This window comes from Sciurus vulgaris (genome assembly GCF_902686455.1).
Source record: "Sciurus vulgaris genome assembly, chromosome: 8".
In the NCBI taxonomy this organism is placed as follows: Eukaryota; Metazoa; Chordata; class Mammalia; order Rodentia; family Sciuridae; genus Sciurus; species Sciurus vulgaris.
Window position 1 is genome coordinate 19633108 of NC_136468.1, and position 12996 is coordinate 19646103.

Here is a 12996-nt window from a genome sequence, read left to right on the forward strand (position 1 = left end):
ATGAAGCAAACAAAAAACCTATGATTTTTTTTCATTAAAGTGCATTTTTTCTTGGAAGTGTATGCATTTTAAAAATTATTTATACTTTGTTAATACATTTTAACCAATAAGTTCTTCTAATTAAAGTCTGTTAGATTTTGTTTCATTAAATTATTTATGCTGGTTTTGATTATGAATAGTTGAGTATAATTTGAATATCAAGTACTTTTCATTAGCAAAATCAGTCTGTATCATTCAGTTTTTCAGGTTAGTAATTTACAAATATAATCACTGCTAAAAGTATGAGGCCTTTTGTAATTAATGTTCTTACCAAGCTAAGAAGTCATACCCATTTTGCATGTATTGCTTTTATCTTACCATATGACGTTTAACTTTCACTAGTTGTGATTGCTTATTAATTGTGAAGGCGAATGACATATTTTATATTTGTCACTATCTTTCTTCCCAACAGAAACAATCCCAGTATCATCCTCTACAGACTGGCAAGCAGCATTTGGCTTTGGTTCTTCTAAACAACCAGAGGATGACTTGGGGTTTGATCCCTTTGATGTTACTCGAAAAGCCTTAGCAGACCTGATTGAGAAGGAATTGTCCGTCCAAGACCAACCTTCCCTTTCACCCACATCTCTTCAGAACTCCTCTTCACACACTACAACCGCCAAAGGTCCAGGCTCTGGATTCCTGCATCCTGCTGCACCAACAAATGCCAACTCTCTTAATAGTACCTTTTCAGTCTTGCCACAAAGGTTCCCTCAATTTCAGCAGCACCGAGCAGTTTATAATTCCTTCAGTTTTCCAGGCCAGACAGCCCGCTATCCTTGGATGGCCTTTCCACGCAATAGCATCATGCACTTGAACCACACAGCAAACCCCACCTCAAATAGTAATTTCTTGGACTTGAATCTCCAGCCACAGCACAACACAGGTCTGGGAGGGATCCCTATAGCAGGTAGGTTCATTTAAAGCCTTTGAAAATTCTAAAATAACTCATGTCTTTACTTTGTTGGGTGGGTAGGGAGGGAACTGTTAAATAACAGAGGGTACTGATTAGTCATGGAAATTTCTATAAAAAGAAGTTAGTCTTTATCATCATCTAAAATATTTTTAATTAGATGGATGCCTTGTAATATTGAGCTTTATAAGGATGGTGGAGTATTATACCAAGTCATTGTTTGGAAGCATTTTACTTAATAGGATAATTACCAAACTTTCATATGATATATAAGTGCAAAAAGAAAAAAAAAAAAGGACTCTAAAATTATGTTGTAAAGTCCAACACCATAGTAAAAAAAATCTTGTTATAAAAGTAAAGTGGTTAAAACAATTTTTAAAATGATAATGAGAGCATGAGGGATAAAGCCACTCTAACTCGTAGGACCATTTACTTATTTTGACTGATACACACATACACACATCAAAACTGCGCTATAAATAAAGTTTGAGAATATTTGAGAGCTCTGATTATTAATGTTTTGTGACGTGTCACAGACATACTTTCTGTGGAAAAGAAATTGTTCAAGGAGAGATAGTTACCCTTTTAGTCTGTCTTGTTTTCATTTCTGAGGAAAAATACCAGAATACTTCTGGTTTTGTACTGCTACCCTTGAAGGTTTCAGAAATTTGGGGTCTAAGATCCTATGTAACATTTTTTAGATGTAGTGTTTTCAAAGGAAGTCATTCTTCTTAGTAGTGTTCTCATTTAATTTGGTCTTTTGAGATGATGTGCAAAAGAGAGTTTGTTCCTCTCTTGATTCTCTGAAGTAGAATAGAATAATTTCATACCCTGATATATGATTTATTTCACATCATGGCCTTTAAGGTGTGGCACGACACAAGTGTTATCATATTAGAATACTTTGACAGTAAGGCATTCATTCTCTTGTTTTTAGCAAGATTTATAGATAAATTTAGAGAGATCCATCTAAATTTTTTGACTGTATTTCCTTGGGACCAACAACATTTCATGATCTAGACAAATAGCTAGGTCTTAGTTTGTGGCTATGGATAAGTAAAGTTAATTTACATAAGTTTAAAGGCACCTGGTGTGGTAAAGTACACATTGATGAGACTTGTGATATTTGCTCATTTAATTATGGTAGATAGTAGATAATTCAGAGTGACATTTTTCAGTCCTCTCCTATGTGATACTCACTTATGAAACAATAACTGTTCAATTTCTGTACACTTTTTCTTTCTTCCATTCAAGATAGCATATTAGAATGCAATTATGTTTTGTTTTGCTTTGTTTTAATCATTTAGAAAGGTGGCATTTTAATTATTAGTAGTGAATCTCATAATTGGTTATAACATTAAAAATTAAAGTTCCCCTCAATATTTAAAAATAAGGTATTAACCCAATTACAATTAATATTTCAGTTCCTGTTTGACCAAACAATGAGTTAGGCCATGTGGGGGGGATACAAAAGTAGTACAAAATACAAATACTATATTTCCTATTAGTTTAGAGTGTACTTGAAGAGATAAAGTTATATATGAAAATGGTAACCATATGTATAGTACTGGATTCTGAGAGACATCAATGTAGCCTATAATGGGGAGATTTCATTGAAGAAATAGGAGTTGATCTATACAGCACTTTGGAATTTGGGTTAGTGGCAAGGGAAGAGAAAAGACCTTTTATGTTGATGGAAACCTGAGTAAAGGCACAGAGACAGGCATTAGTGTGTCATTACAGAAGCAAAACTGCCTTCTGTAACAGAAAGTGCTTCTTAAACCATAGTAATACAATGGTTGAGAAGATGAGGCTCTCTGACAATAGGGTGGGTTTGATATGGGACTCTAGTCTTAGCTGCCTTCATTATGTACTTTTGACTTTCTACACGTCCATCTTTAATAAATTATGTGTTCTTCCAGTTTCTTAATTGTCAAATTGTCCATTAGTACCAAAGAACAATTTTAATCCAAATATTTCAAGTAAACAGATATTTTGGAATGCCACACTGGTAATGAGAAATTGCTGATGAGTGAGTGTAGTTGTCCTATGTTATCTGAAATCTTCATCTGAAATAGATACTTTATTTTAAAATGTGGCATTAAATGATAGTTCTGTCTTTGTGAGTTTTTGTTTTCTTTTACTATATATTCAACTATGGAACAATAAAAACTTATTTTTCAGGGATGCTAAAAATAAAGCACCAACTTTAGGTTTTGAATCATTGTATTTGGTGAGGGGGTGGGGAGAGTTATTTCAGATTTTCAATTTTTGGCTCTGCATACTTACTTGGTATTTAGTGACTGTGGTTAAGCTGTTAGATTTTTAAGGCTCTGATGACTAAACAAATTTCAGTTTTAATATACCAGAATATTTTAAATTGTTATTAAGAGTCACACCAGCATCCTCTCATGGTGTATAAACACTTGACAGATATCTCAGGAAACTGAATGTGCTAGATTTAAAAGCAGAATAGTTGATATAGAATTGCAGCCAGATGATATAGGATTTTCAGTAACCATTAGAAATGACAGTGAAAAATCTGGAAAGCTATATACCTCTTCATTATGTCTAATTTGAAGCAATTTAGACCTAGGTAATATCTGTCTCATCTATCTCCAGTTGGAACTCAGTTGTTCTTGAGTTAAACTATTAAAAGGGGCTCAACTTTGTATCCTGTAGTGATCATCATAGTATCTTATACAGGGTAGCTATTCATTAAATGCTTTAGTAATACTCTGTACTGTTTCAGTGGGGCTTTCTACTTTAAGATACACAATATTTTAAACTGATTCTACACTGGGAAAACCATGTATATTTTTCTTTAGGTATGAAGGGCAAAATAGGATCCCTAACTGTTGGAGCAAATCAGAGTTGGCAGCCATCTATATATCATACAGATCTCATATCTGTTTATTCCATATTTGTATTAAATTTTATTTTTGGTTTGTTTCAGTTAATCATTAAAAAGTGATATATCTGAAACCTATCATGGGAAGAACAGTTACCAGAGGTTTGACAGAAATTCAGCTTCTGTTTCCTTTGTCTAATTGAAAACATTTTTTGTGTTTAAAGTTATTTCCTTAATTAGGTAAAATCTTTTTAGCAGCATTTTCTGGGCTGCATATCTGGTTTGCTAAGTTTAGAAAGGTTTTTAAAATAAACATCCTTGGGGGGGTATTGAATTGAATAGTGGACAGTTATAATAAATCCATTTAGATCTTTTTTTTTTTTTAATTAGAGCCCTGTGCCTTTGTTGTAAAAAGTGACTTATCTTGTCCAGTTTCTTCATTTTAGGAATGGCAGAGCTGTATTCCAGAAAGCTTAACTAATTTGTTAAAGGTCACACATTCAATTAGTATTAGAATTAGCATAAGAACCCAGACCTCAAATTCAATAATGGAAATGTTTTTGTACTACAACACTGATGCTCTCCTTCACAATTGAAGATCACTGGCATGTACTTTAACTTGGCTTTCTTCCCACAGTAATTGATTTTTGCTCTCACATACCTTTTTATCAATAGTATTTATTCATGAGACAAATTGGCCCAGCTCAGGGATAAGGCCTGTAGTAAACAAACAAAAACAAAATAGAAAGAAGTTTATTGACTTGATGAAAATCAGTGTCTTGCTTAGTCCTCAAAACCATGATCTTAACTAAGAACTCTAGTCTAAAATTTTGTTTTACACAGTCTTCTTGCTATGTACTTGGGATTTGTAGGAAGTTTGCCAATTTATTGAAGAACTGAAATAACCTGTTCTATGGATTGAAAGACTCTCTTTTCTGCACTTTGTCAGTTAAGCTATCTTTCCAAATGTAATTTTGCAGATATATTTTCTAAAGAACTCTGCCAAGATGTTTTTATTCCATAGTTCTAAAAATTATTTGAAAAACAATAGTAACTCTATGTGTGTTGTTGTTTCAAGATATACTTGAAATTGTTTAGGCTTGCGATTTTTTTCCTGTTTTGTTAATTCTGATTTTACTTATGAGAGCATTTTTCTTTAAATTTTCTTTGTTTCTATTTTAACTGCTTTCACGGTGACTTGATTGAATTTTGAGTCATGTGTGAAACAGTTCACTTTTAGTGAAATAATTGTCAGTTATAATTAGGAGAACTGCTTTCATTCATGTGTAGTTCTCTGACCTAAAAGTAGTCATCTTACTTTCAGTCAATTGGATCAATATATTGTTATCACTTTAATATTTTCCTATTACTTCAAAAGTGTACATTAAATTTTCATGTTATGTTAATTTATGAATTTAATCTTTATAATTTCCATTTTTTCCTAATATATGATTTATGCTTTTAAAAGATGTTTATAATTTCCTTTTTAAAAAAATTAGTTTTTTACTCTATGAATCAAGTTTTAATTTTTTCACAAAATATTTTCCATTAGAAGTATCTCTATTTGTAAGGGTCCAATTGGCATGGAAAAGAATGGCTTTCCTGGTCTGTCTTCCTTTCTTTTTTCTTTTGGTAGTATATTTGTAATCTAAATCTACTATATTTGATCTTGTCTCTGACAGTATTGAAATTAAGGGTGTGTTTAGAGTGTAACTACTTTCTAGGTACTTGAAAAGTTTATATTCTAAAATTCTTGTCTTGTTTCACACCCGGATTCCAACCATTAAGCATGTATTTTATATATGTGTCAGTATTCCAAATATTGAAATCATTTTTAAAGGGACTGTTAACAAATCTAGTCACCCATAACTAGACCATGACTGACTTTTCCACAGGGGAAGAAGAGGTGAAGGTTTCGACCATGCCACTGTCAGCCTCTTCCCATTCATTACAACAAGGACAGCAGCCTACAAGTCTCCACACTACTGTGGCCTGACATCAGAACTGAGAGGAGAGGATTAGACTCTGGGGTGCTTGCATGGGCAACCGGATTTTTGCATGATTCCTTTCTGATTTTGCATTTAATGTATACACCCAAAAGAGCCAATATAAACGTTCCTCATGCCTACAACTAGTGTGTTACCTCATAGTTGCTAAAGTATTTCTTCATTAGGCCTTTAACATAATTTATTAGCATAATAATTTTGGCATTGTTTCTCATGAGTGATGCTATTCTTAACTCATACGAATAAACTTATAATACTAATTAAGATCCCAGATGAGATTAGCTAGAATTGTTCTTATTTTGGCTCTATAACTGAAAATATACAAAGGTAATGGTAGTTCTTTGTTTTCTGATTTGTGAAAAAAAAAAAAATGGTAATATCCTAATCTGAACATTTTGAAAATTGAGATGATAATGTCTATTGCATTCTTTGAATACTTGAGAAGAAAGAATACATATAAAACAAACTTGGTGGTGTCATTTAATGCTCAGAAGGATGTTGTCAGCAATTGTTTTTAGTTACCTAGATTTATATCTTATATTATGCGTTACATGTGTAGAAACTGTTTTGTTCTCTCTCATTTGCACATTTGCACTTTCTTTTTTGAATGGTTGTTAATTATAAATAGATGGTTAAAAAGGTTAAAAGATAATTATTATGGCCTAAATGCAATATAATCTCTTTTCTAACGCACTGCCTAGTATACCAGGAAATGCCTCAAAAACACAATTTCAACTTCTAGTTGATTTATCAGAAACTTGAATGTGGGATGAACATTGTATGTGAGTAGCAACTGAAGTAGTATAACATTTTTATTGAACAAACAGTAGTTTGGTGGGATATTTCTTTGGAAATTTCATTGTTTAATACCTGATATGTGGTAATAAGTCTATGTAAGTACTTGACCTAAATGAGACTTAAAGTAGAAAAGTTTGGGTGTCCTCTAAAGTTAGGCCATGTAAGTTGTAATGGCTATTTTTTTTAGTTAATCACAGAAAATAGTGGAGTACTTTATAGGATAATGTGAAATATGTTTTTGACAATACAGAATTTCTTGAAATAGTTTTAAAACTGATAATAAAAGAAAATAAACAACTCAGTTTGGAGCAGTTGGCAAAAGCTGATTTAGAAAACATGACCATATTCTACCTATGTGAAGCAGCATCTGAGAAAGGGAAAGTCAAAACAACTGTGATTTTACAACAACAACAAAAAGTTGCCTTAATTTGTTAAAAAATACAAAATGGGTGTCATGAATACCAAAAAGAAGACTAGAGATTTAAAATAACATCTACTTATTAGTAGATGATGCTAATGTTATGTTGGAATTGGAGTTTTGGGATCTCTGTAAGATCTGATTACTTTTTATTAGATATAGTGAAACAAATTAAACGGCTTTATCCTGAGGTATAGTGGGATAACCTAAAATCTATTCTTAATATCCTGGGATTTGGTTAACTGAGGGTGCAGAAGGAACTAATTATCTAGCCATCTAAGTTATTTTTATAAAACTGCATAAATATCAATTTCTTATTTTTATTTAGATGTTATTTTAAGGCATTATAAGAAAATTACCAATTTTGAAAATACCAGTAAAATACTGTAGACTTATTAAACCTCAATCTTTATAGACTAATTAACAGTTTTCATTTTTGTTGTAAAAGAGCAAGACTTTGCCAGTTATTTCCTGTGAAACAAATGGTCCTACACTTTGTTAACAAAATGTGGGCTCCTTGTGATGATGCTTACTAGCTCATAGCTTTCTCCAGCTTTCAATATAAGCCTTTCATTTCCTGGATCTTCTTACAAAGCCATAGCAGGCTGTTTGTTATCTCTTATTTACTCACGTCTCAGAGTTGAGAGAGATGCCTGTTGAAACTTCTTTCCTGATCTTTCTGATTCCTCCTACCCATTCATAATTTGTATAGAAAAGCTGTCTTGAAGTTTGCCCAGACTTGCGCAGAATCCTGAATAGATTCCCAAATCAGTCTCTCTGCTGCTTCTCGTCTTCTAGACACACTACCAATCAGGGAAGTGCTTCTTGAGATAGTAAGACTTTAGCTTCTAAATTTTTATACGTTCACTGATGAATTTCTAGACCACATTGTAAAGCCTCACCTTTTTGCTTACTTGTTAGTTTATTTAATATGTTTCCTTAGAAGTCTTAAAAGTCAGCCATAATTTTATGCTCAGGCACCAATTCACAGAGCAAGCAAATAGTAACCAAAATGATGGTAAAGAATGAGAAATTCTATAAAGCTTCAGGTTTGTTTTTGATTGATTCCTGCATAATCCATCTTTTGCAAGGAAAAGTTTATATACTTGTACATCCTTAACCTTTATAAAGTTACTAGTCTTTTCCTAACACAGGAATTTTAACCTGGAGTCCAGACTCTTTGAAGGTACAAAATTGTGGATTTGTGTGCATGTACACATGTCTATTCTTTTTTCTGGGAGAGACAATCTTCAGTTGTTAGATTTATAAGGGGTTTGGTGACACCTGTCTGCACCTCAGAAAATAAAAAAGGAGGGTGTTAACTGCTGCTGCCTTGAAAAGTTTTTGGTGCCACTGTAGGAAATAGAATCTTGTACTGAAAGAGTTTAGTTATGTGTTATCAAGTGCCTTTTTTTTTTTTTAACTATGTTTTCTTAAAGATTCCATTAGAAACAATGTTTTGACGAATAATACTTTTCTTCTCATTCTGTTATTTCATTGTGTTTTTCCAGGGGGTACTTTTGTATATTCTCCCCTTATTTCAACAAAATACTAATTAAATATTTGAGTACTGATTTTGTGTTGTGACCTGAGCTAGATCTTGAAGGACACAAAGCTGAATGAAATACAGATCCTCTCATCAAGGATAACAGTCCAGTGGCAATTGCATTTGTATTATTTTTATAGGTCAGCTCTTGTATTTTAATCACAAGAATAGTCATAGCATTGCAGACTCATTTCATTATTTATCTCTCAGTAACCGTTCTAACAGTGGCAACAAAGGATATTGAATACTTTTACTTCAAATACTTGATGATTTGTAGGAGGTGAAAAAACTTTAATAGGAAAAAATTTGTTATTTTTTTTAAAGTGTGTGTATGCTCACATCTCTTACTCTTTACTTAGTGTCCTGAGAAGTAAGTGGAGCCTTCTATGTGCTTGTTGTGTTCCTTTGAAGAAAACAACTTTAATGCATTTTGTCTGTGCACATTTCTACTGACATGGCTCCTATTTGTATCTTATTCCAAGTACCTTCAAGACTGCCAGACCTTTCTTCTGCTGTGACACAGGTTCCATAGGGAGGTGGGAAGTACACCCACAGATGCATTGCCGCTCAAAGTCAAGAGAAAGGAACAAAAAGTAGCTGCATTGAAATCTTACAAAATGAAGACCATCATGTTATTTATCCAAACAAACCAGGGTACAATTTGTCCTATGCTGATTTGTAAGGTTTTGGATTTTTGCTTTTGATTTATTATAAAGTCTCCCCAAATCTGCTTAATGGACTTTAAGAGATGGATATCATACAATTTGAAATAAAATTTAGTCTTTCTTTCTTTTCTTTTTCTTTTTTTTGGACCAGAGATTGAACCCAGGGTTGCTTAATCACTGAGCCACATCCCCACCTCCTGTTCACACTTTATTTTGAGGCAGGGTCTCACTAAGTCCTTAGGATCTTGTTAAGTTGCTGAGGTTGGTCTTAAACTTGTAATCCTCCTACCTTAGGCTCCTGATTACAGGTGTGTGCCACTACCACCCAGCCAGCTTTTCTTTTTAAAGAAGTAATAACCCCAAATAACTACATACACACACCTTTATTTTTCAAAATTGGCAAAGTCAGATTATCTAGTGTCATTATTGTCTTTCTTCCCTTAGTGCTGTGCCTTTCTCTGAATAAGTGGCAATAAGATACACAGGTGTTCATACATATAATATTTAGTGGACAAACCAAATACCATGCTGATAGAAAAGTAAAGAGAGAAGTTAGAGAAAGAAGTTTTTGAGGGCTGATACAAAGAGAGACTTCATGAAAAAAGCATGGGACTTACTGACTTTCAAAGATGATTTAAATTTTAGATGAAAGCAGGGGAAGATCAGCACAATAAAGGGAGAGCATTGAACCACAGATCAGAAGCAGAAATCAGCATGGTGCAAAAGGGTTGGAAGGAAAGAATAGTAAGGAAATATACTCTCTAAGTTATATAGGTCCTGTGGGTAAGCAAAGTGCTGAAAGCCTCAAAAATTAGAAAAGGGAGTTCATCTTGATATGGTAGAGGTAGAGAACTGTAGGGTTTTGGCAAAGATGTTGCTTCATTAGAGCTTTTTTTTTGGGGGGAATTGGGGGGTCGGTACTGGGAATTGAACCCAGAGACATTTAACCACTGAACCACATCCCCTGCCCTTTTATTTTATGTAGAGATGGTCTCACTGAGTTGCTTAGGGCCTTGCTAAGTTGCTGTAGCTGACTTTGAACTCACGATCCTCCTGCTTCAGCCTCCTGAGCTGCTGGGATTACAGATGTGTTCCACTGTGCCCTGCTCAGTATAGCATTTTTAAAGAAAAGTAATTGAGTAATGTGTTTGACTACAGTGAGGACAAATTAGAAAGCAGTGCCATTGTTGGACAAGAGTGAATTGCATGGCCTAGACTACAACAGTAATACTTGGGGTGAAATCTCTGCTGACCTAACTTTTATAAAAAGATAAGAGAGGGAGCCAGATTCCTGAAACTAGTGAGGAGATGTCAAGGATATGAGTATCTACTTATTTAGGAAATTTGGTAAGAAAGTGAAAAGGAAAGTGAGGTGCTAACTGGATGGGCTAACTTAGAAGGCACTACTTTAATAATGTGAGGAAGAGACCCATAAAGACATGTAAAGCCAGTTGAGAGGAGGGGATCGACAGTACTAAAGGGAGGAAAAGCTAATTCAGCAGGATAAATGGACCTCTGCAGATGGTAGAAGGAAATAACCCTTGAAATGAGGTTGTGGTTTATCTTTAGAGAGATGAGATATACCTTTGTCTGTCACGTGTCAGGGCAATTAAAAGACTGGAGGGAAAAGAAAGTGAGATTAGAGAAAATGAGAACAAATGAAGTGACTTACAGCAGTAATTATTAGAACGCATTATTTGAGAATGGAGGTGAAAGAGTAGAGTTGGGAGGTATTTTTAAAAGTCTAAGAGAAGAAGCCTAGAAGTACATTTGAAATAATTTCTGTGTAAAGATATGGGTCCACTTAGAAATTTTCAGAGTCCACATGTGTACTTTTGTATATTTCTCTGATTTAGCAGAAAGCATCAGGAGTAGAAAAACAAATATTGAGAGTTTGGTTAGAAGGTTAGAAGAGGACATGGACATAAAAATGTTCAGGAAGACAGTATTAAAATACTTAATCTCATGGTCAGAGTACACTGAAATAGTTTTCTGTGAACCAGTGGTATGAGTCATGTGGAAGGGAGTTTAATGATTTTAGATTTAATGAGAATAAAGAACATATTAGTGTTGTTTAAAGGATGGAAAAGACTTAGGTATAGTTCAGTGATAGAACAATTGCCAAGCATGTGCACGACCCTGAGTTCATTTTCCAACACTGTAGTAAATACATAAATACATGCATACATCTATTAAAAGAATGACAAATAAGGAGACTGGTCAGTGTGAGAAGCAGAGGAACATTGGTAGTCAGATGTCTTAACATTAGTGATGGAGATTGGTAAGAAGCCTAGCTTTTGTAACCCTTTATGGTCTTCTCTCTACTCTGTCCCCACCCTTGTCTTTTTGTGAGAGTAAGTAAGTCAAGTCTATATGAAAGAAAATTGCAGGAAGCATGGTATTGGCTGGGAAATCCTGGGTCCCAGTTGAAATGATTCAAAGCAAACCTCTTTTCTCAAAGCATGGTCAGAAGATGTGGAAGCAGAGTGCTGGGGAGGGACTGGGAAAAGCCAGACACATGAGAATAGACAGGCACAAATAAGCCCAGTGAGTGCAAGGAATTGGTAGCAGTGTTACTTAGGATGTGAAAAATTAAAAATCTCACAAGCAAACTAGAAAGCTCCCTTCCCCTCCCCCAAGGATCTCTCATTACATAGTTGGATGAGGCCATTCTTCCTTATGTACATAGCGGATTTTCATTAAAAGTAGTATCTTGGTGTAGAGTAGAAAAGAGAAATTAGGTTCTAAAAATATTTTGGTACCCCCGCCCCAAAGAGAATGTACTATGAGGATAAATAAAATCTACAAATTACTGGACTAGGCTATAGTTTGCTTACTTAGGATATAATCTTTTGGGAAAATTGCTGTAGATGTAGTAGCACAGGGATGAAGATATATTTTAAAATATTCCTAGTCTGGAAGCATCCTTAGTTTCTAGACACTAAATTATTTTAAAATTCACAGGGCTTGTTTCCATGTATGTGTTAGTGAGATATCAGCTATGGCATTTGAAAATGATAATACTTCAGAGTATAAATCATTGTTCAAGAATACCATGTTGTGAAACCATGCTGATGACTTGAAAAGCCACTACTCCTTGGACCTCCGTACTGGTCTGTGGTTTGCTTCCAAGAATATCAGTCTAGCCACCTAAAATTGCTGGTCATACCAACTTACAACTCTTTTAGGAGCTATTTCTGTAGAGTCAACTCTTGATAGTTCAAGATTTATTAAGGATGTTCATTAAGAATTAATTCTATTTCATGGTATTTTGAAGAGTCTACCTTGAGTTTAAGCTATACAAAAATTTAGTTTACACTTGTTAGGTACCTAGAACTGGAGATGGTAAGCCCAAGTTTATATGATTGAATTTTTTTTTATATACTAGGAATTAAACCCAAGGGCATTATACTACTGAACTGCAGCTCCAGATCGTTTTACTTTTTTATTTTTCTTTTGAGACCCAGTCTTGCTGAATTGATAAGACTGGCCTCAAACTTGGTCCTGCCTCGACTACCTAAGTTGCTGGAATTGTAGGCATACACCCAGCAGTAAACCCAAGTTGTTTAAGCCACTTGAAAATTGAACTAAAGTACATGGAAGTTCACAAAACAGCTTGAAATTGTTTTGAGAACCAGCCCTTTTTCTCCAGGTTCCTCTTGGTCACACTTCCTAGGGCAACTATTGACTTTTCTGTTGTAACCCATTTCACATGCTTAAGATTATTCTAAAGGTTTCTGGAAGCTCCAAGCTAACCTGG

The 12996-nt window shown here is 34.2% G+C and overlaps 1 protein-coding gene across 8 annotated transcripts in view; it reads left to right on the forward strand.

Annotated features, from left to right (window-relative positions):
• Positions 1-12996, forward strand: part of CNOT4 (CCR4-NOT transcription complex subunit 4) — a 118810-nt gene that overhangs the window by 86430 nt on the left and 19384 nt on the right. For 6 of the 8 annotated variants that reach the window (XM_079150187.1, XM_079150186.1, XM_079150190.1 and 3 more), the window contains one exon: positions 452-949. In XM_079150187.1, the coding sequence (XP_079006313.1) occupies positions 452-949 (498 nt within the window). Of the gene's footprint in view, positions 1-451; positions 950-5698; positions 11344-12996 lie in introns of those variants that run through there. The other 2 variants (XM_079150192.1, XM_079150193.1) reach the window with 1 other exon arrangement.